Below are 25,028 nucleotides of genomic sequence, written 5' to 3' on the forward strand. Positions count from 1 at the left end.
AAAACTAATTATCAAGGTCATAAGGCCTGTATGCAATGGTCTATCACAAAAAAACACATTTTTGGCTCATATGTGAAAACAGAAGACATGCCTGATTCTAAATGAATACTTTGTTTGTCTGATGCAAACAATGAAATTAAACATGAAGTATTACAAGTACTGGAATTGATAAACACAGGACACTAAATAGCTCTTGTAAAATGTATCATTATGATAGTAGCATTGAAGAGGGTTTTTAGATAGGCACATGGACACGTGCAGGCAGAGATTAGTTTTAACTTGGCATCATGTATTGTGGGCGGAGTGGGCCTCTTCCAAGAACTGTACGGTTCTGTGTATCCTAAGTTCCATAAAGAAGCAATTGATGAAATGCTATTAGCTCTAATAATCATTTTCCAATCCTTTTTGATTGATGGGTTTGATTGAAAAATACAGCATGGAAACAGGCCCTTCAGCCATCGAGTCCATGCTGACTATCACATATCCGTTTACACTAGTTTTTTTGCTATCCCACTTTCGCTTCCACTCCATACAGACAAGAGGCAATTTACAGAGGCCAATTAACATACAAATCCACATGTTTTAGGATGAGTGAGAAAGCACGGTCACAGGGAGAATGTGCAGACTCCACACAGACTGCACCGAAGGTCATGATCGAACCCTGTAAAATTGGGGGATAATTCAGTATTTAGAGCCACACAGGTTAAATAAGGGCATGCATGGCAAGGTAATATTTGATAATGAATGAACAAAGAGAGACGGCAAGGTGAGTGCATTTAAAATTTTCCCTACAAGAATCCTATCAAGGTAGGATTGCAAGGTAATCCCAGCAAGGTAAGTCTCACATTGGATATTGATACGGCAAGTAAAGGCCTAAGGAATTCATTGAAAAATGCAAGAAATCAGAAACTTTTAAAAGGTTAATATTCAACAGGAGTTTTAATGGCTTAGAGGACTGTGTGCAATGAGATTCCACAGTGCTTTGCACCAGACCATGTGTTTTTTAATAACATTAATCAGTTGAACTAAAATATAAAGCTTCACAATTTTGGTTTCATTGACAATCTCGTTGATATCGAGGAAAGAAATGCAAGGTTGCAGAAAGATATCAATGGATTGTTTAAGTGGCAACCAGAGTAACAAAGAGTTAATTCTGGAAAAGTGAGAGGTAAAGCAAATGAGAAGAGCAGTCAAGGTAATACCTTGTTGTTGTTAAGAGTGCGTAGAGGAAATGTAAGTGCATGTTGCCGAGAATCCAACTCAATGCGGCAAGACAGATGATACAGGGATTGTGTGATAAATTATGAGAGAAAAAGTGAAAATGGTTCAATTTCCTTGGCTGGGAGACCAATAACTAGGCAACATAAAAGTTAACTGACACAATTAGCATAGAAATTAGGGTGAAATTTACTCAAAAAATGAAGGGATTCTGGCATTCACTGTCTGAAAGAGTAATGGTGGCAAGAATCATTGTTCATTTAAAATATACCCAGATGGCTCTTGAAGAGCTATTACTAAAAGACTACAGACCAACAGATGGGAAGTTGGAGTTGCTAGCATGGTTCTACTTTTGACTGGCACAGATGACTAGCTGAATTGTCTCCTGTACTGTTAATTTCTACAATTGGTCAGCAGATATAGCTGACTTAAATATTCTTTCTGGCACTACTCCACACCCAAACTAAGACCACGAAGCATGTGAAGCAGTGGCAACTGGTTTGGTTAACATGATAAACAAGAAATCAAACCAAACTTATAGAGGCACACAAAATCACGAGGAAATAGATCTGGTAAACACACCGAGTTTCTTGTGTAAGAAGGAACTGCAGATGCTGGTTTTAACCGAAGATAGACACAAAAAGTTGGAGTAACTCAGCGGGACTGGCAGCATTTCTGGAGAGAAGGAATGGGTGACATTTCAGAAGGGTCTCGACCCAAAACGTCACCTATTCCTTCTCTCCAGAGATGCTGCCTGTCCCGCTGAGTTACTCCAGCTTTTTGTGTCTAACACTAAGTCTCTTGCCCAGAGTAGGGGAATCGTAAACCAGATGAGGGGACAGATTTACCATTTGTTTTTTTACACACAAAGGGTGGTGGGTGTATGGAACGAGCTGCCGGAGGAGGTATCTTCCATAATTGCAATGTTTAAGAATCATTTAGGTAGGTTCATGGATAGGATAGATTAAAAGGGATATGGACCAAATGCAGGCAGGTGGGACTAGTGTAGATGGGACATGTTGGTTGGTGTGGGCAGGTTGGGCCAAAGGGCCTGTTTCCACGTTGTATGATTCTATGGCCCACTATGACTCTGGCTTTTTTGTTTGTTTGACATACATATCAACATGAAAATCTCAAGAATAGAAGATCAGGAAAGTACAGAATGTACAGAAAAAAAGTGATCCGCAGTCTCAGAACCGCAAAAGCTTTGATGTCTGGTATTTTATGATCCAGAATGCTCTGATAGCTGGCACTTCTGAGGGAACAGTCCAGGCTGCCAAAGTGTAGCACCAAGGGAGCAGACTGGGCCAGCTCATAATTAGCAGCATATTAGTTGTCTGGATAATAGAACCTTGCTTTAGGCAGGTAATTTACCTTTGGAACTATCTAAGACATCAAGAAGTATATTTTTTAGTGAAAACAGTTGCCTGTGTTGATAATTTCAGATGTATCATTTTGTATGAGTCTGTCTATGGTCACTAGAAAATATCCTAAAGACAATTTATTTTGATGCTTTTACCGGAAACACAAATTTAATCTTGTTTCTATTTATTTTTTCTACCATTGTAATTGCTGCTATGTGTTTTTTTATTCAATGACAAAATGAATCTGTATTTTTATGGTGAATTGAATTTATCTGAACACAACACTGGATTTTCTTTTTACTGGGAGCCTCCCAAACAATTTCCCTTATAGTTCATGGGCAGTATCTTATTGTATGATTAAAGTAAACTTCAATTACAAGGCTTTCCATTGTAACCAGTCAATAAAAACATTTTGATAACCCTCAACTGTACTCACTCTCTCTGCTACAGCTCGAACAGACTGAATGCTAGTCCCATAAAGATTGTCATTATATTGCCCAGCTTCAATGAACTTATTGTCTTGAATGTCTTTTTCCATCTGTTCCCGGGAAGTTACAAAATGGTAATCTTGCCCATCAATTTCATTTTCACGTCTTGATCTGGTGGTATCTGAAAGGCAGCAAAACAAGTTGATTAATTTGATTAGTTAATTAATTGCATAAAATATACATAGAGAAAATGGTCTATTTGGTCCAATATGCCCATGCCAATGTTAATGCTCCTCCCAAATCTCCTCCTGCTCTTCCTTATCTAAGTTTCATCATTATCCCTCTACTAAATTTGGCATTGAGTGAGAAGTAGGCTTAAAGAAGTACCTTGGGAAAGAGAGACAAGCAGGCAGGTTTAAGGGGGGAATTCCAGAATTCACATGGCAACTGAAGGCACAGCCACTATTGATAGGCTGACTAAAACTGGAGATGCACAGGTAGTTACAACAGAGGATGCATAACTCAGAGCAATTGGCTTGGAAATGGTGTCAGGTAAGGAGGGGAAAAAAACAAATAGATTTTAAAATGAAGGTGCAACTTTGATAAAATTGCAATGGGAGAGCATAGGAAAATGGGACTAAATAGATTTTTTGGATCTTTTTATAACAGATTTCGGTTACAGCAGACAGAAAGTCCCCACAGTAATCACACACTACTGTCTCTTTAAGAACACAGACTGCTAGTTACACTGCAGGAGATCATTGAAATTTACAAGCAATTGCTTTGATCGACATTTGAACAACGACCCTCTATTAAACAATGTAACAAACAGCCATCTACAGGGTTGTTTGAGGAGGCATCTATAGGGCTGACAGTATTTTTATCTTCCATAAATAATTTTTTTGCTGTTGAAAAATAACTTTGTCTTTGAAAACAACTTGTTATTTCACGCAGTGAATTCTAGGTGTGGAGCAAATCCCTTACTTGGTTATAGCAGACAATTGGCAATAACGGACACCATTTCTCCCCCCACCCCCCCCCCCCTCTCCCCCCATGATCCTCTATAACTCGGGTTTACTGCACTGACATTAGGCATCAAATTATGGCCACTAGAGGTCCTCTTTTATACTTCTTTTCAGTAGATGAGTCTGTGTTGTCATCTTGGATCATTTTCTCTTCTTTTCCACTGTCTTTGGCCAGAATTTCCTTGGTGCTGCATTTGCTCTTACATTAATCTCATCAGAAGCACAGTGGAAGGCCCATTGACTAATAACAGTCAGCAATTACATGTCCTTCAAGTAGATTCAGTTCATTCACAATAAATAAACAGAAATTATACTCCTCTCAGATTCAGATTTCTATTCTGTGAATAGAAAATCAATGTTCGTCTAAACTAAATATGCAGACGTGGAAAGTTCCCAGGGTAACAGATTCAAAAGATGAGTTTAATGGCATTTACAATATCAAATTTCAGTAGTACTTACGAGGTACACAGGAACCAAACTTATTTGGGAATTCAGAGATCAGATCGTCATTGACTCGGTCCTTCATTGGTCCCAGAATTATTATTGGTCGAGCATAGTGAACTGAAATTTAAAAACAGAAATAGAGACCAACATTTATACTGACAACCTTAAAATCATATAGCCGACAGGATCAAACAGGTAAAGTTCCACTCAATGCATGCAGTGCAGGGCTGCAGTGTATACCAAATACCTTACATAACTCCAAACTTCTTGTGAGAATCTTTCACAAACCTGCAACCTCTTTAATGAGTACAAGGTCTGTAGATGCATTGAGAAAACAATCCTTCAAGTTCCTCTCCAACAATATTGGACAATTTTTTTCATATAATTTTTTTCATTCTCTATGAAAGTTCCTTTTAGATACATAGACAATAGGTGCAGGAGTAGGCAATTCGGCCCATCGAGCCAGCACAGCCATTCAATGTGATCATGGCTGATCGACCACAATCAGTACCCTGTTCCTGCCTTCTCCCCATACCCCTTGATTCCGCTAGCCCTAAGAGCTCTATCTAACTCTCTTTTGAATGCAAAGAGTGAATCGGCCTCCGCTGCCTTCCGAGGCAGAGAATTCCACAAATTCACAACTCTATGAAAAAGTTTTTCATCATCTCAGTTCTAAATGGCCTACCCCTTATTCTTAAATTGTGGCCCCTGGTTCTGGACTCCACCAACATCGGGAACATGTTTCCTGCATCTATTGTGTCCAATCCCTTAATAATTTTATATGTTTCTATAAGATCCCCTCTCATCCTTCTAAGTTCCAGTGAATACAAGCCCAGTCGCTCAATTCCTTTATCATATGACAGTCCCACCATCCCGGGAATTAACCTTGTGAACCTACGCTGCACTCCCTCAATAACAAGAATGTCATTCCTCAAACTAGGAGACCAAAACTGCACACAATACTCTAGGTGTGGTCTCACCAGCGCCCTGTGCAACTGCAGAAGGACCTCTTTGCTCCTATACTCAACTCCTCTCTATGAAGGCCAACATGCCATTAGCTTTCTTCACTGCCTATTGTACCTGTATGCTTACTTATAGTGACTGATGTACTAGGGTCACCCAGGTCTCGTTGTACTTCCCCTTTTCCTAACCTGACACCATTCAGATAATAATCTACCTTCCCGTTCTTGCTTCCAAAATGGATAACCTCACATTTATCTAGATTATGCTGCATCTGCCCACTCATCCAACCTGTCCAAGTCACTCTGCAGCCTCTTCACAGTTCACACTGTCACCCAGCTTTGTGTCATCTGCAAATCTGCTAATGTTACTTTTAATTCCTTCATCTAAATCATTATTGTATATTGTAAATAGCTGCGGTCCCAGCACCGAGCCTTGCGGCACCCCACTAGTCACTGCCTGCCATTCTGAAAGGGACCTGTTAATCCTTATTCTTTGCTTCCTGTCTGCCAACCAATTTTCTATTCATGTCAATAACCTACCCCCAATACCATGTACTCTAATTTTGCCCACTAACCTCCTGTGTGGGACCTTATCAAAGGCTTTCTGAAAGTTCAGGTACACGACATCCACTGGCTCTCCCTTGTCCATTTTACTTCTTACATCCTCAAAAAAATCCAGAAGATTTGTCAAACATGATTTCCCTTTCGTAAATCCATGCTGATCCATCCATCCTGTTACTGCTATCCAAATGCACCACTATTACATCTTTGATAATCGATTCCAGCATCTTCCCCACCACCAATGTCAGGCTAACTGGTCTATAATTCCCTGCTTTCTCTCCCTCCTTTCTTAAAAAGTGGGATAACATTAGCTACCCTCCAATCCACAGGAACTGATCCAGAATCTATAGAACATTGGCAAATGATCACCAATGGGTCCCGGGTGCACCACTTTCTTCTTACATCTCAAAATGTGTTAATTGGTGCACACATGTTGATTGGTCATTGTAAATTGCCCCAATGTGGTAGAATTTAATGTCAAATTGAGGAGAAAATAATGGGATTATCATGGGATTAGTGTAAATGGGTGTTTAAAGGTTGACACAAGGCAGGTGGGCTGAAAGGCCCATTTCTGTGCTTTCTGATTCTCTAACAGTGATTCAAGGAAAAGGCAGCCAGCCATTGTCTTAGGATAACTGAGGAAAAGCAATAAATGTTCGTTTTGCCATTGATGCTCAAAGTCCAAGGTTGAATATTTTTTAATGCTGCTGCTGGTAAGAATAGCATGGGCAATAACCAACTCATCACAAACAGCACTTATCAAATAAATCATATAATTAATGCCAAAGAACAAGATCTGGAAGTACCATCTAGACTCATGGCGCACTGACCCAGAGACACAATGTTAAATCCCATCACGGCAGTTCAGGAATTTGAATTCAAGTAACAGGGCAAAGATTTTTTTTAAAGCTGTATCAATAAAAGTTATTGTGAAAGTATGTGATTGGCGTAAAGACATATCCGATTTACAAATTTCTTTCGGGAATGAAATCTACCATCCCTATCTGGCATGAACTATATGCAACTCCTGACCCACCAATGTCATTGACTCTTAACTGCCCGCAGAGTTAAATTTACATTTTCAGTCATACTCGCATCCCATGAATTGATATGTAAAATAATTTCTTGCGAGAATTTTCAAAACAAGAAAATTTGATAAAATCAGATGTTTTAGACTCAACAACCTAGAGTGAACTTTCCATTTTATGTAAGCCTTGAAATGTAAACTGTGAAAGGCTGTACTAGAAAGGTTCTCAGTAAAGTGAGAGATGGGTGACTTTCTTCCTTTCTACTTCCTCTGGAGTTTGCACAGATTTCCTTATCTGTAGCAATGTGTGACTATATAAGCAAACTTTACATTCACATTAGATTCAATAGTGGTGTTTAAGTAGCTTTTAGCTAGGCACATGGAAATGCTGGGAATGGAGGTGTATTGATAGTTCACAGGCAGATAAGATTAGTTTATCTTGGCATTATGTTTGGCACAGACATTGTGGGCTGATGGGCCTGTTCCTGCACCATGTGGTTCTGTGTTCTATATAATTTTAAATCAATGTAAATGCAGATGCCCTTGAAATTGTTGATTTCTTGTACCAGTTGTGCTGACCTCATTAATTTATTTTAAAAGACTTTAAAGAACAATCTGTTTATCACCTGAAGTGATTCCTTTCAAAAGCTGTGCTATTCATCTGTTTTTACAGCCAAGGTTCAAGGTCTATTTTTGCAACATCTCTCTCACCGAATGTAACACATATCACGATGGAATTGATGCCAGCAACAAACAGGTGGTAAATGTGACACCCTTGTTCATAAAGCAGTGCAATGGCATACCGAACAACTAAATGCTGATTTACCAAGGTGGTGGGGATGCTTTTTGAAATAATAATTAAATAAAAAATTAACACAGTGGAAAAGGCTGATTCATTAAAGGTTTCTAAAGACAAATCCTACTTTTAACTAACCCATGTATTTTAAAAAAAAGTGGTAACAAAGTTGATGAAGACATTATTGGCAGTAGCATAGCTAAGAAATTATTAAAATTCCAGAAGGATAGAAAGCAGAGATTTGATATCTATCTATCCATCTTCTATCGCCGAAAAGGCCTGTTTCCGGCTGTATATATATGATATGATATGATAAAACTCTCATCTTGTATGTCTGATCCATATGTTTGTTCCTGTTATTTCTCCCGTTGTTCGTGTATGCCATTCCAGGCTGTCCAACTCACCCTGCAACCTCATAGCATCTTCCTCACAGTTCACACTGCCACCCGGCTTTGTGTCATCTGCAAATTTGCTAATGTTACTTTTAATCCCTTCATCCAAGTCATTAATGTATATTGTAAATAGCTGCGGTCCCAGCACCGAGCCTTCTGGTACTGATTTTCCCAGTCTACCTGCATGTTGAAATCTCCCATAACCACCGTAGCATGACATTTGCGACATGCCAATTTTAGCTCTTGATTCAACTTACACCCTATGTCGAGGCTACTGTTTGGGGGCCTGTAGATAACTCCCATTAGGGTCTTTTTACCCTTACAATTCCTCATTTCTATCCATACTGATTCTGTATCTCCTGATTCTATGTCACCCTTTGCAAGGGAGTGAATATCATTCCTTACCAACAGAGCGACCCCACCCCCTCTGCCTACCTGTCTGTCTTTTCAATAGGTCGTATACCCCTGAATATTCAGTTCCCAGCCCTGGTCCTCTTGTAGCCATGTCTTTGTAATTCCCACAACATCATACTTGGCAATGTCTAACTGAGCCTCAAGCTCATCCACTTTATTTTTTATACTTCGTGCATTTAAATACAACACTTTAACTTCGGTATTCACCTCCCCTCTCACACTGGTCACCATTGGCCCTGACCTTACTCTCTTATCCCATCTAGAACTTTCCTTCCTATTTATTCGAGAGTCCTTTGCAATTTCTCCTGTATTCGCTTCCCCTTTAACTCCATCTTCATATTCCCAATTTGTCAACCCCTCCCCCCCACTACTTAGTTTAAACCCACACATGTAACAGTAGCACGTGTAACTCTGCCCTGGAGAGGGTTGCCGGGCCCGCAGGATCGACAGTTGAGGGAGGGTTGCCCCAGGAGAGGCTCGCAGGAGAGATTTGGACCCAACGGGTCCACCTCAGTCTCAGATTTGTAATAGGTGGTTAATTTTCATCCCCAGAGGATCGCTGCTGAGACACCTGTTTTTTGATGTGTAACTATTAATTGGATGTTGGTGTGCAAGATAAAAAATTCAGAATTTGCAAATGACACAGACTTGAACATGTGATAAGTAATGTACTTGTATTCATGCAGAAGGTGGCAAATCTTTGGAATTCTCTGCCCTGGAGGGTTGTGAATGCTCAATCATTTAGCTTCATTCAACATACACATTGATGGATGGTAAGGAAATCAAGAAGTGTGGTGATAATGCAGGGAAATTGCACTGACATAGAAGATCAGCCATAATCTTAATGGATAGTAGCAAAGACTTGAAGGACAAAATGGCCTGCCTGGCAACAGCAAAAGAGGAAAGGCCTCACTATTACACAGGTAGTTGTTTCAAGCAAAACTGGAGCTCTAAGGACAAGACGCAGACCTCCCAACATTTTATTTTACAAATTCAGAATTTTGATGTCCAAAATTCAGAATTTTACATCAAAATTCATAATATGGCGTGTAATGCAACTTTTCAGCAAAAATAAAGTATGCATGCCAAATGGGCATAAACGTTGCGCTACATTCATGTGTGAAAAATGACTATTATTTCCAACAGTCTAGTTCTTGGACTACATGTACAATGTCGGGCCTATCATGAGTATATTCTATTATTAATGGAAAGGTTATTGAACAGAAATACTTTTTACAACAAAGAAAAAATTGTTTTGTTTTGTTTTTTCTATTTTGCTTTTTCATTACACATCCCAATTCTCTTGGTATTGAATAAAAGAACAATGGTCATAAAATGTATGACTAAGTTATGAAGAAAGAATTTCATTTAAAACTGCACATACCTAATTTTATTGAAGACATACTTGCTCCAGTGATTTTCAACAGTAAATCACAACGGTCCATGTCATCCCCCCCCTCTCCCCTTCCCTTCTTCCACCCTACCTGACCCCCACTCCCCCGCACCCCAACCCCTCCCCATCAGCGGGCCTCACGCTCCACAGCGAGGCGAGGCCAGCGGCGAGGCGAGTACAGGCCAGCGGCGAGGAGAGGTGAGTAGAGTACAGGCCAGCGGCGAGGTAAGGAGAGTACAGGCCAGCGGCGAGGTGAGGAGAGTACAGGCCAGCGGCGAGGAGAGGAGAGTGCAGGCCAGCGGCGAGGCGAATGGTGAGGTGAGGAGAGTACAGGCCAGCGGCGAAGTGAGGAGAGTACAGGCCAGCGGCGAGGAGAGGAGAGTACAGGCCAGTGGCGAGGTGAGGAGAGTACAGGCCAGCGGCGAGGTAAGGAGAGTACAGGCCAGCGGCGAGGCGAACGGTGAGGTGAGGAGAGTACAGGCCAGCGGCGAAGTGAGGAGAGTACAGGCCAGCGGCGAGGAGAGGAGAGTACAGGCCAGCGGCGAGGTAAGGAGAGTACAGGCCAGTGGCGAGGTGAGGAGTACAGGCCAGCGGCGAGGAGAGGAGAGTACAGGCCAGCGGCGAGGTGAGGAGAGTACAGGCCAGCGGCGAGGCGAGGTGAGTACAGGCCAGCGGTGAGGAGAGTACAGGCCAGCGGCGAGGTGAGGAGAGTACTGGCCAGCGGCGAGGAGAGGAGAGTACAGGCCAGCGGTGAGGAGAGTACAGGCTAGAGGCGAGGTGAGGAGAGTACAGGCCAGCGGCGAGGCGAGGTGAGTACAGGCCAGCGGTGAGGAGAGTACAGGCCAGCGGCGAGGTGAGGAGAGTACTGGCCAGCGGCGAGGAGAGGAGAGTACAGGCCAGCGGTGAGGAGAGTACAGGCTAGAGGCGAGGTGAGGAGAGTACAGGCCAGCGGCGAGGCGAGGTGAGTACAGGCCAGCGGTGAGGAGAGTACAGGCCAGCGGCGAGGTGAGGTGAGTACAGGCCAGCGGTGAGGAGAGTACAGGCTAGAGGTGAGGAGAGTACAGGCCAGCGGCGAGGCGAGGTGAGTACTGGCCAGCGGCGAGGTGAGGAGAGTACAGGCCAGCGGCGAGGTGAGGTGAGTACAGGCCAGCGGCGAGGCGAGGTGAGTACAGGCCAGCGGCGAGGTGAGGTGAGTACAGGCCAGCGGCGAGGACTGGCCAGCGGCGAGGCAGGACGAGGCGAGCGGCGAGACATGTGTTTTGGGGAAAAATGTGAGGCGAAATCGGAATGGCGGAAATGAAATAAGAAAGCGGAAACTTTCCGCCAAATTCGGAAGGGTTGGGAGGTCTGAAGAAGGCAATTTCACAGAAAGTCCACAACAGTTAGTTTCCAGGCTCGTTCAGAAGATTACTATTTCATTGCGAGAACATTTCTAAGGATAACAATTCCTTTCAGCCCTAGTTGTCTTTGAAGAGATGCTGATCAATTGCCTTCTGGAGCCACTGCAGACTTGATCATCCTCTTGTTAAATTATAACAACATCTACATCAGGTCTAAAATCACATTCCATCACTTTATTAGACCTACCCAAATAATGATACTATTTTTGATGCATAATATTACAACCTCCTGCAAATTAAAATGATGAAAAGATCTACTTACTCTCTAGGCGTGTCACTGCCTCATAGGACAGAACTGCATCATCCTGGCCCTCTGTAAAATAATAGGAACACATTACAAATGGTTCTCATTCTCATTAATTTGTCATCCCTTCCTCATCCTTCTTCCCTTTTCCCATCTAACAGTCATCAATTTTCTGTATTGTTTGCTTGCACAGAAGAAATTTTGTTTCTACCTATTTAGCTCAAGTAGTAATTGGAATACTCAAGAGTTATAAATGGACGTGCTCATGAGTTTGTTGTTTTTGAAAAACACCAAAGATTTAGATTGAGTCTCTTGTAAATATCTCATGCAAGGCAAATTGAAGGTGGAACAAATTAAAAACAGTAAAGTGTTTCCTTCTTGAACTTCTGGGCTGAACTGCTTATTCCAGCACAGAATTTATTGGTCGCATAGTGTTGCTCAATGATGGAGAAATACATCAAAATAAGTGGTCCAGGTCAAGTGTTTGTTGAAAACCTGTCTCTCTTCTGCTCCAATAACACTAAGTAAAACCTCTTTAGTTCAGATCAAGGTAGCCTGGTCTGATGGCATAATTGTATTTGCAACCATCAAATGTTGTAGTTTCCACATCATGCGTGCATCATTAATTTCTGGAGTGGCTGTCTCATCCAAGGACAAAACTTGTAGGTATTAATGAATTCCAATAAAGGATGGGAAATAGGTGAAGAATACCTTAGGAGTTACTTACTGGAGCTACTTTCACTGTCACTGGTGTTAGACGTCATACATTCTGTAAAAATAAAAAACAAATTGTCAGTATTCCAGGTTACAAAGGAGCAAACGACAGATGGCCAGATTGTCCTTTGAGCACATTTCTGATTAATTCTGAAGGTAGCTTCCTGCACAATCCTCACACTGAATATTTTCATGTGGACTTGAAGAACATGCAGATCAAAGTTCAACACTCGATTTTCAATATTGCAGAACTATCTGTTGCCCCTTACCTGGTGGTGTCCGTAATGGGCCCAAAATATTTTTTAAAAGGTTCTTGGCTATTCCTAGTTTAATGTGAATATGGCAGTATCCCTCCAGGAGTCACAGCATTAGAATTCGGCCCTTTCGCCCAACTTGCCCATGCCGACCCATCGATACTAGTGTCACCTGCCCACATTTGGCCCATATCCCTCTAAATCATGCCCATCCATGTACCCATCCAAATGTCTTTTAAATGTTGTACAATATAGTGCCTGCCTCAACTACCTCCTCTGGCAGCTTGTTCCATATACCTACCACCCTCTGCATTAAAAAGAATTGCCACTTCAATTTCCATTAAATACTTCCCCTCTCACAAACCTATGTCCTCTGCTTCTTGATTCCACTACTCATTACTGAATAATTAATTTGTTCTGCGATGCCACCCTTACTCAGATGATGTTCATTTTATTCTTGCAAATCTGCCCTGGTGTTTGGTGTCCAGCTGTAACTGTTTCGATAGCTGGGTAAGCTCATCACTCCCAGTGAACAGAATACTGTGTGACTCATCCAGCACATGCAAGTACCCACAGCAAGTACTCTGCAAGTGCCTGTAAACAAGAATATCTACAAAACTTTAAAGAGCAAGTCTTGTTCACTTTTCAATTCTCATTTTATAAATTGCATACAAACTACAGTGTCACTAAAACTTATATTTTTACAGAAACTATTTATACATTTTTCAACTAAAAACCCAAGGACATTGTTCTCTCTTTTATAATCTAGGTTGCACTATTTATATAGTGCAATATGGTTTTGTAGAATGAAACAGCGAAAAAAAAACCAGAATTTTTAACTAGCTAAAATTGCAATGTTGTCTCGAAATAATGGAGATAATATAATAAAGGAAGACTGGCCTAAAGGACTTGTGGCATTGGGAGAGTTAATTAATTCACTTGAGGTGGAAGCAAGAAAATGAAGTGTGGCATTAACACAGATTTCAAACTCAGATGTTTGTGATTTTACATTCACAAATACTAGTCTCTCACTTACTCAGGTTCTTCATCCCGTAATAGTCATCACTCAATCCAGGGAACTCCTGGATCCAATCACCGGATAGCAAAAAATTAGAAATAATACAGAAACAGAGATACAGAAACAGAGGAGAGCAGTGAATTAGCAGCTGGACCTGCAGTGAAAGAGCAGTATAGAAACAGAGATCGGGACCACTGCAGTTAGTGATAAGGATGTCAGTGCTCTTAATTGGAACACAATTGGCATTCATATTGAATTGTAAGGATGCCAAATTGAAATTGTGTTAGTGTTGAAACAGATTGGACAATTCTGATTTTTGTACAAATTGATAAAATAAAGCAATTTTTTAATGTGGAAAAAAAAGTCTCAATCTGCTCATTGTAACGTTTTAGTAAATCTACTCAAGTGTGAAACTGCTGGGGCCCCGATGAGACCAATGGAACCTTAGTACAGGCATGTTACTTTAATGGCTACAGCACCCTGTTCCCTCCAATCAGAATTCATGTAAGCCTACACAGTTACTTACGGTCATGGTCACCTGTGTGCTCCTGCACAATATTCTCTTTGCTCTTGTAGAAGGTAAGCTTTCGAGACAAGAGGAAGCTCTTTTTACGCTTGGCTCTGGATGACTGTGAAGGAGAAGAGGATGGAGGACACAGGAGGACAAATGGATGTATCATTCATGCAAAACATGTTGTAAATATGGAAACACAGTGACTTGGTAAGTGACCCTCCAGATACAGGTGCACTTTGGCTTCTGCACTGCATGACCCATCTTCTGGAGATAGCCATCCAAATTTGACTTTATCATAGCCAGGCAGTCACATTGTAATAAATGAATGTTCCCCATTACTCATTTCGGCTCTTTAGAAGCACTGAAGCATTGATTAAATATCAAGCATATATGCACCCTCCATTTCCAGCATTTCACATAGGATAGATCTGCACTGAAGCATCATGTGCTTGGGATATTTGTATATAATGAATGCTGTCTTCCTGATATTGTTCTACTATGAATGAAATACATGACCAATGAATGTTCATAATGGCAACACATAGCCATGCCAACTAGTAGGACAGTCCAGTACATATTGACCAGGATTTTCCTACCATAGTTAGATAATTAGCAATATCCGTGGTCTAACTGGTATGTACCCTTAAATAATTTAAATGGTGCAGCTCACATATGTGGTCTCAATCTTCTAAATTGGATCATTGCAGAAGCAAAGGTAATTTCTATGCAAGAGAGTATTTAATTGTTGCATGTAGTTGCAAGATATTAAAATGCACCAAGTTGGACAAAAAACAGAATTTTTAAATCAATAGCTTGATATTAATGATCTCCTTCACTCTGTAGAGATCCCAACCTGCACAGCATCAACTCAATCTGGAGACCTACCCAGCCAATCTCCCTTTATCTGCCTCCATCCCCATCCATTACTAATACTATTACTTAACATAAGCTGATATCTGTTTGTGGCAACTACCGAAGTATTTTAAAAATCTCAATTTAAAGTCACTGTATCACCAGGTTTACAAGATTTAAATAAAGAGGAATGTTTGAAATGATAACATTATAGAAAAAAAAGTAATAGATGAAACCATTCCAGACCAACCGCAGGATTAAGCAATTGAGCTGCACTGCACGGACACTTTGCTTGCACTGAACCAATTCAAATGAAGCACTAGTGTAGCCGATTGCAAATTTTCCCTTCCTAGTTAATCTGAATCTCTTTAAATTTCACCAAGATCACAACTGAACCAGCAGACAGAGGAAGTCATTAATCTTTTCCATACTCTTGTTGAAGTTAAGTACCATGACAGGAGTATCAAAGGCTTTGGACTGGTGAAACTCAAGCAAAAAAAATCATTCCATTTAATGTAGATCCTAAGTATCCATGAAGCATCAGAGCCAGAAGAGCAGCAAAGATTTTGATTTCAGTAACTACCACCATTTCCAAAAATCAACTTGCTAATTAATCACCGTTTGGGTGGGCCAGTGGCACAGCGATAGAGTTGTGTAGGAAGGAACTGCAGATGCTGGTTTAAACTGAAGACAGACACAAAAAGCTGGAGTAACTCAGCCGGGACAGGCAGCATCTCTGGAGAAGGAATGGGTGATGTTTCGGGTCTGAAGAAGGGTCTCGACCCGAATTGTCACCCATTCCTTCTTTCCAGAGATGCTGCCTGTCCCACTGAGTTACTCCAGCTTTTTGTGTCTACGGCGATAGAGTTGCTGCCTTACAGCAACTGACCCGGGTTCAATCCTGACTACGGGTGCTGTATGCAGGGAGTTTGTACATTCTCCTTGTGCCCATGCGGGTTTTCTCCGGGTGCTCTGGTTTCCTCCCACATTCCAAAGACATGCAGGTTTGTTGATTAATTGACCTGGAAATTGTCCCAAGTATGTAGGATGGAACTAGTGTATGGGTGGTCACTGGTTGATGTTGACTTGGTGGGCCGAAGGACCTGTATCTCTAAAACTAAAAAAATCTAAAACAATCCAAAGTCCTAACATAACTTAACAAGCTTATGATCTATTACTTTAAAAAGACTCCTCCCAGGACAATATTACAATGAGATAAGAGATGCAAATAATACTACCCATCTACTTCCAACCCAGGAATAACCGCTTCTATGCTGTAACATGAACCATGAGCGATGCTCCCCACTACAATGTACCAACATTCCCCGAATAGTATACACCACATAGTTAGCAACAGCTTGTGCATTTCTCTGCAGCCTTCCAAAGAGAATGTCCCCCATTTGGTAGCACATATAAACCCCCCCATAAAGTTACATCACTCCTCCCTCATTTCCAAGGTCTATGATAAACAAAGAATAGGATGATTTTGATGGGTTTCCTCACACACCCAGAGCATTTACAGTTATAAAAAAAAAGAGACAATGTTGGAAATGAAAGAAAACAGATAAATGCTGGAAATACCGAGGACAGGCAACACCCATGGACAGAGAAAAAAAACCTTTTCTCCACAGTTCTCCACATACAGTGCTGTGTACTTGCAACATGCTCTGCTTTGATTTCAGATTTCCCAAACAACATAGTATTTTGCTTTTTCAAATTTTAGAATGTTGGTCCGGAATGAAACAAAGACTTTAAAATCATATTGTGATAAATACCTCAAAAGTCAGATGCATCAAAAGACAATATTGGAAACCATGACTATTAGATGACATGCAGGCATGAGCAGATACTAGATGGATGGGGATGTGTCATCAGCAAGAATCTGAAAATATGCAATTCTGCTTTTTATAAAGGAGGTTTTCTGTTCACAATAAATATTTAAAGAGCTTAGAGCAACCATACACCATTGCCAAGAACTTGCATTGACACACCACCTATAATATAATATCTCAAGGCATTTTGCAGTTGCATAATCAGTCAACAACAGATGCAGTAATAAAAGACATGGGGAGGGAGGGGGGGGTGTTGTGTTTATGGTAATGGAGAATAAAGAGAAAATCGAAAGAAACAGGGAATGGAAAAGCAGGACGTATTAAAACACAGTTGAACCCAGTTAGCCAATTTAGGCAACAATGGAAAAGTAACAAAATGATGTTTCCAAAGGAGATGGGAGAGGGAATGGAAAAACAAGTTTCTTGGAAGTTTAGTGGGGCTGAAGATGGGTTAGTCCTGAAATTTCAAGCCACTAAATCAAGCCACTGGACTACTGCAACAGCCTCCTCTATGGCTCACCCTCAAAAATCATCAGTAAACTTCAATACATTCAAAACTCCGCTGCCTGTCTACTCACCCACTCCCCGATCCGTGACCATATCACCCCCGTCCTTTACAAACTCCACTGGCTCCCCATCCCCCAGAGAATCCAGTACAAAATCCTCCTCATGACCTACAAAGCCCTCCATAACCTGGCCCCATCCTACCTGACTGACCTCCTCCACAGGCACACTCCCACCTGCACCCTCCGCTCTGCTGCTGCCAATCTCCTGTCCCCCCCCATCCGGACCAAACTCAGATCCTGAGGGGACAGGGCTTTCTCCATCGTTGCTCCCACCCTCTGGAACTCACTACCCCAAACCGTCAGAGACTCCTCCTCACTCACCACATTCAAAACATCACTGAAGTCTCACCTGTTCAGCACTGCCTTCAACCACTGAAGGTCACCTCACCTTCTGTCTCCTTTTTCTGTACGTTTACTTATTTATCTATTTATTCATTCAATTCTCTATGTTCTAGAAATCCCTGTAAAGCGTCTTTGAGTGTTTGAAAAGCGCTATATAAATGTAATGCATTATTATTATTATTATTATAATAAAATGAGGATGTGAATTTTAAATTTGAGACTCTGAGGACCAGGAGACGGCAGAACTGTCACTGAATGCTAGACCACTTCCTGTTTCCAAACCCAATCTTTTATTTTATTGAAAGCAAAGGTTACATTAGCCAGGGTTTCCAAAACCACATGTTAGAGTTAATACAGAGACAATGTTCCCATTATCAGTCTGATCTACGGTAAAGAACTGACATCACTATTTCAATGGGTCTGAGAAATTAGAAATAAAATAATTAATTTGCGGATCTGTGCAAGCTAAAACAGCCAGGTAGTACCTTTTTGGATATGTCAAAGCTTGCATCCGAACTTCTTTTAATAGGTGCAAATAGATTTTAGATTGAGTAATGATAATGGTTGAAAAAGTGCTGTCCTGAAAGGTATCTCATAGTTAAGAGATGTATTAACTTATAATAAAATGGTCATGCACATGCAGATTAAAATACACGTGGCCAATTTAAAAGGTCAAAAAATACTTGTCAGTCTCTGTAATGCCTGCGGAGATGAAGAAAGGAGTAGGACGAGAAGAAAAACAGAAAACCCAGTAGAGTTTACAAAAAAAATCTCTAGCAAAAAGCATTGCTTTAGGACTCCCAATTCTATTTAATGGCTGTTGAAGTGGTTGGGCTATTCTACATGGGTTCTCTATTGACAACTCCAATGGGAGGCCATTTAAAACTGTGCACGACAAGAGAACAGAGCAATAGCAAAGAGCAAAATTAGGAATTTTGAAGATAAAATATTATGTTATATTTATCATTGTATTTCACTTTTTCTAAACCCATGCCTTGCCCATGCCAAGCATACACAAGCTTTGCAGTTTTATTGCTGCATCTTAACAAGATGCAAGTACAACGGAAGCCTTGCAAGTAATCAATCTTCAAACTATGGCAAAGCCTTGCTGCATGCTGCTTTCCCACTTAAACACTGTTTGGTTATTAGATTGGAGTAGATGTCACTTGAAAGTGCTCCTTCTTACTGGGTTGTTAAGTCTGATCTTCTGGCTGTCTGCCAAGGTGGCAGACGGGGAATTATAGACCAGTTAGCCTAGCATCGGTAGTGGGGAAAATGCTAGAGTCAGTTATTAAAGATGTGATAGCATCACATTTGGAAAGTGGTGAAATCATCGGACAAAGTCAGCATGGATTTATGAAAGACAAATCATGTCTGACGAATCTTATAGAATTTTTCGAGGATGTAACTAGTAGAGTGGATAAGGGAGAACCAGTCGATGTGTTATATCTGGACTTTCAGAAGGCCTTCGACAAGGTCCCACATAGGAGATTGGTGTTCAAACTTAAAGCACACGGTATTGGGGGTTCAGTGTTGAGGTGGATAGAGAATTGGTTGGCGGACAGGAAGCAAAGAGTAGGAATAAACGGGTCCTTTTCGGAATGGCAGGCAGTGACTAGTGGGGTACCGCAAGGCTCAGTGCTGGGACCCCAGAATTGAATGCAACATCTCTAAGTTTGCGGATAACACGAAGCTGGGTGGCAGCGTTAGCTGCGAGGAGGATGCTAGGAGGTTGCAGAGTGACGGATAGATTAGGCGAGTGGGCAAATGCATGGCAATGCAATATAATGTGGATAAATGTAAGGTTATCCACTTTGGCGGCAAGAACAGGAAAGCAGAGTATTACCTGAATGGTGGCCAATTAGGAAAAGGGGAGATGCAACGTGACCTGGGTGTCATGGTGCACCAGTCATTGAAAGCAAGCGTGCAGGTGCAGCAGGCAGTGAAGAAAGCGAATGGTATGTTAGCATTCATAACAAGAGGATTTGAGTATAGGAGCAGTGAGGTTCTGCTGCAGTTGTACAGGGCCTTGGTGAGACCGCACCTGGAGTATTGTGTACAGTTTTGGTCTCCAAATCTGAGGAAAGACATTCTAGCCTTAGAGGGAGTACAGAGAAGGTTCACCAGATTGATCCTTGGGATGGCAGGACTTTCATATGAAGAAAGACTGGATAGACTAGGCTTATACTCGCTGGAATTTAGAAGACTGAGGGGGGATCTTAGAGAAACATATAAAATTCTTAAGGGGTTGGAGAGGCTAGATGCGGGAAGATTGTTCCCGATGTTGGGGAAGTCCAGAACCAGGGGTCACAGCTTAAGGATAAGGGGGAAGTCTTTTCGGACCGAGATGAGAAAACATTTCTTCACACAGAGAGTGGTGAGTCTGTGGAATTCTCTGCCACAGAAGGTAGTTGAGGCCAGTTCATTGGCTATATTTAAGAGGGAGTTAGATGTGGCCCTTGTGGCTAAAGGGATCAGGGGGTATGGAGATAAGGCAGGTACAGGTTACTGAGCTGGATGATCAGCCATGATCATATTGAATGGCGGTGCAGGCTCGAAGGGCCGAATGGCCTACTCCTGCACCTATTTTCTATGTTTCTATCCACTTGTCAGTCTCAATTGGAGGAAAATCACAGCATTGTACATCAACATGCATCATTTTCATCCAGCTACCTCCAACTGCTGCCCACTTCATCTCCTACAGTTAAGCTCTACCTCCACAACGTCATATCCTTAATATCATTTGCAAAATAATTTTCGTGAACAATGTCCGATTCCTCTTTATCTCTGTAAATCCAATCTACACAGAGTTCCAGGACAGATTTTCATGGTTTCTTACTTTCACTTTTGTGCATAACTTTATCTGTTACCATGGAAAATATCCAGCATCATGTCTGGATGCTGAAAATCAACCATAAAGATCTATTACTTCGATCACTGTCGCAGTTAAGTCTCTTAATTTTTCCTTCAAAGGTTGCTCAATTGCTATTTGCTACTGATTTTGTTAAGTGCCCATGCTTTGCTACTTTAAAGCTGTTTGTATGTGAAAGTTGTTTGATCTATCAATCTCTCAGACCCAATAAATATGATTAAATCTATGGCTTTTTTTTCCTGAAAAGCAAGTTTGAAAAGAGATCTGGGAGAAGATTCTTTATCCTTAAATGACAATGTTTGCTGTATGATTGGAATAAAAATCAGTGCACTCAAAATACCACTGGATGTTAGGCTGTGAATGCTGCACTACAAGGCCACCCACCTGGTTTGGGTGGAGTTGTCTGGTAATGGGTCTGTACATCTGCCGGAGAGGGTCAGCTCAAAGCTACTCACTCTCCCATCGATTTGGTTGCTCTTGCGACCAATGTTCTTGTCCTGCTTGTTATAATTATCCATTATCTGGGATTCTCTCTTTAATCTGTGAGGGTGATGTATCTCACTTTGTTAGAAAAAGAGTCAGATCTGAGAAATAGCGAATGCAAGGGTGAACTTCACTGAGGGCCTATGTGATGTGTTACGAGAGGGAATGAGTGCATCAGAGAAAAGCGCAAGACAAGGCACAAATATGATAATGTGGATAAATGCGAGCACTTATTGTCAAGACATGTTTCGCTGATTCAAGTCATAGAGCCATAGAGCATTGAAACAGGCCCTTCAGCCCAACTTCCCTAAGTCGACCAAGATGTCCCCTCTAAATTAGTCCCACCTGCCTGTGTTTGGCCCATATCCCTCTAGACCTATCCTATCCATATACCTGTTTAAAGGTTTCTTAAACGTAGCGATAGTACCTGCCTCAACTATCTCTTTCGGCAGCTCGTTCCATACACCCGCCACCCTTTGTATAAAAAGGTTACCCCTCAGGTTCCTTTTAAATCTTTCTTCCTATTAAATCAGGACTATGATCTCTTGTCTCTTTGGTCTCAACAGCTCAATAACCAGATACTGAAACAGAACACATTTTACTCCCAATTTCAAATAGTTTAATTCAATTTCTGAACTTGGAGGTTTCATCTTATTTTGTTTTTGTTGCAGGAATGAAAGCAACAGAATGAAGAATTGATTCCAAGTGGGAGCACGAGACTATGTGTCAAATTTAAAGTGAAGCCTGGCATAAATCAGAAGATCAAAAGGTCAAAGAACTTTATCATGATGGAACAATACATTCATGCAACGGCAATCAGGCAAGGCTTGTCAGTCCATGCTTACTCCATTGGTGCACGTCACCCAGAGAGGTGGCTTCAACTGGTCCCATCTGCAAAGCTACTCTAACGTCTGCTCATTCCATTCACACATCACAACAATGAACAACACCTTTCCAGACCTTATGGATTATTAATTGATCTTTCTCCTGATACTTCAGGTCCGTATAATACAAATTTACCAATCAGTATACAGAGTTGTGAAACATTAATGGATCTGGGAGATGGTGATGAGATTGGAAGATGACACACAATCGAGCAAAAAAGGTCACAAACTTCTGAAATCTCCCAAATACTGGTTATCTGTGTTTGAGTTCAACTTACCCCTTTCATTTCAATTACTCCAGGACGGGCATGGAATTTCACCGTTTTTAATCTTGCCCGCTCTTTTTTTTCAACTCTATAAAAATACAAAATATTAGATATTTCCAACTGGAATTTGATTAGACATTCCAACTTATGTCAAGAGCAACCTGATAACTAGTCTCAAGGTCATACAGAAAAATATGCAATGCAGAATGGACAGCCTTTGTAATTTGGTAACCATTTAGCATTCGCGTTGGTATGGACCAAGGAACGAAACTATGAAAATCAAAGTAAAACAACACAGTGAAAATCTGAAATATGAATGTAAAATGGTGGGAACACTCAATATTTGTAGAAATAGACAACCGATGATGGGTCTGTAACATTGGAACATAAAATGACTGCCTTTTGAGGCAAACAAGAGCAGAAAGAACACCTCATATTGCGCTTGGGCAGCTTACAACCCAATGCTATGAACATTGAATTTTCCAACTTTTGGTAATCTCTACAAAACCCCTCTTCCATTCTCTTGCACAATGCCCCCAGTTTTCATTCATCAATAGCCCCCTCTCCTGCTGGCTGACCTTACACCGATCTCTCCCCTCAATTTACATTCCTAAACAATTCGAACCTCATCAATCACCAAATCTTCTCAATTAGCAACTCTCTAATCCTTTTGTCTCACACCTGGTGTGTGTTCACACCTGGCGTTTGTCCAACCATCTACCTATCAACCCCCTACCTATGACCTGCCTTGTTTTTCTGCCCCTCTACTCTTCTAGCTTTCTTCCTGCCCCCACCCCTCCAATCAGTCTGAAGAAGGGTCCCAACCCAAAACTTCACCTATCCATCTTGTCCAGAGATGCTGCCTGACCCACTGAGTTACACCAGTATTTGGTGTGTTTCCTTGGTAGCATCTGCAGTTCCTTGTTCCTCCAAGAAAATAATTATCCAATTCCTGTTAGATGGTGGACTGTAAAGGTACCTCTTTTAAGCCAAAATTTGTGATTGGATACCCAAAACATTTCTTAGAAGCTTTACCTCTAGTTTGCTTGGCAAAATTTAAAAGTTAATAGAAAACAATAAATTAAGGGAAAGAATTCTTATACTTTGTTTTTCCTTGTAAATGAAAACTGATTAGGTATTAAAAGATGGCAACAAATAATGAAGGCAGGACAAATTGATGCCATGCTCAGTTCCCTATAAAGTCAAAAAACAAAAAGAGCCTGTTTCTAGTGTTAAGATTGCATTTCTTCTTCAACTTGAGCTACTTGCCTACCTGTTGAAACAAATTCAACAAATTTCTCTCATCACTTTTTCCACATTAAAAAACACCCATCATAAAGTATGCAAATAATCTGTCACACCCAGACATTAGCAAAGAACATTGGTGACGAAACAGGTTTAAAATATTAACCATGCTTGTGAATTAAATTAGATATATTTTTAATTTTAAGTTTTTGGAAAAGAAATCAATGTTTTGTTTGATTTTTTTGAGCTCTGTCATTATGGAATATCATCTGGAGATTGGAGCATTGTACAGATTCAATGTTCACTCCAAGGAAGAAAGAAAGCACAAATCCATAGTTCACAGTGGACTGAGTTAATCTTGACTTCATTCTTGTTATGTACATACATACCTAAATTGCACCTAAACAGTTTGAAACGGATTTCTTTAAGTGCAAGACCAATTCAACTAAGATTGCACACATAAAAACTTGCAGATACTCATTTAAATTCTGTAGATTTTGCTATCCTATGTGAAGGCAGTTGCTATGGGAGGCAAGAAAATAGATTGCCTGGGCTACAACTGATTTTTAAATCTTTGGTAAGGTTATGTGTCAAGTCATTGGAGGACAGCAAATGTGATACTTTTATTCAAGAGGGCAGCAGCAGGGATAAGCTTGGTAACTCTAATGAGAACACTAGCTGTGCCGAACATGATGCCAAGACCAACTGTTATCTACCTGCATGATGACAGAATTATTCTACTCCAGGAAAGTCAGGAATTAGTCAACGACTATTTCTTTGATCGGAGGGCATAGATTTTAGGTAATCAGTGTAAGGCCTCCATCTGCTCGCCTGCCTTAGACAATAGACAATAGGTGCAGGAGTAGGCCATTCGGCCCTTCGAGCCAGCACCACCATTCAATGTGATCATGGCTGATCATTCTCAATCAGTACCTCGTTCCTGCCTTCTCCCCTGACTCCTTAAGAGCTCTATCCAGCTCTCTCTTGAAAGCTTTCAGAGAATTGGCCTCCACTGCCCTCTGAGGCAGAGAATTCCACAGATTTACAACTCTCTGACTGAAAAAGTTTTCCCTCATCTCCGTTCTAAATGGCCTACTCCTTATTCTTAAACTGTGGCCCCTGGTTCTGGACTCCCCCAACATTGGAAACATGTTTCCTGCCTCTAATGTGTACAACCCCTTAATAATCTTATATGTTTCAACAAGATCCCCTCTCATTCTTCTAAATTCCAGTGTATACAAGCCTAGTCGCTCCAGTCTTTCAACATACGACAGTCCCGCCAATCCGGGAATTAACCTAGTGAACTTACGCTGCACGCCCTCAATAGCAAGACTGTCCTTCCTCAAATTTGGAGACCAAAACTGCACACGATACTCCAGGTGCGATCTCACTAGGACCCTGTACAAGTGCAGAAGGACCTCTACTCCTATACTCAACTCCTCTTTTTGCCTTCATCCGACCCCAATGCGCACATGTGCTGTGTGTTCACCATCCCCCCTGACCTCCTTCTTTCTGATA

The 25,028-nt window shown here is 41.2% G+C and overlaps 1 protein-coding gene across 10 annotated transcripts in view; it reads right to left on the reverse strand.

Annotated features, from left to right (window-relative positions):
• Window positions 1-25,028, reverse strand: part of dlg3 (discs, large homolog 3 (Drosophila)) — a 358,637-nt gene that overhangs the window by 15,431 nt on the left and 318,178 nt on the right. For 8 of the 10 annotated variants that reach the window (XM_078412475.1, XM_078412476.1, XM_078412470.1 and 5 more), the window contains 6 exons: window positions 22,278-22,353; window positions 14,181-14,283; window positions 12,396-12,437; window positions 11,687-11,737; window positions 4,495-4,596; window positions 3,019-3,191 (listed from right to left, as the gene is read on the reverse strand). In XM_078412475.1, coding sequence (XP_078268601.1) covers window positions 3,019-3,191; window positions 4,495-4,596; window positions 11,687-11,737; window positions 12,396-12,437; window positions 14,181-14,283; window positions 22,278-22,353 — 547 coding nt within the window. Of the gene's footprint in view, window positions 1-3,018; window positions 3,192-4,494; window positions 4,597-11,686; window positions 11,738-12,395; window positions 12,438-13,672; window positions 13,719-14,180; window positions 14,284-22,277; window positions 22,354-25,028 lie in introns of all 10 variants that reach the window. The other 2 variants (XM_078412469.1, XM_078412477.1) reach the window with 1 other exon arrangement.

Source organism: Rhinoraja longicauda, chromosome 15, assembly GCF_053455715.1.
Source record: "Rhinoraja longicauda isolate Sanriku21f chromosome 15, sRhiLon1.1, whole genome shotgun sequence".
Lineage (NCBI taxonomy): Eukaryota > Metazoa > Chordata > Chondrichthyes > Rajiformes > Arhynchobatidae > Rhinoraja > Rhinoraja longicauda.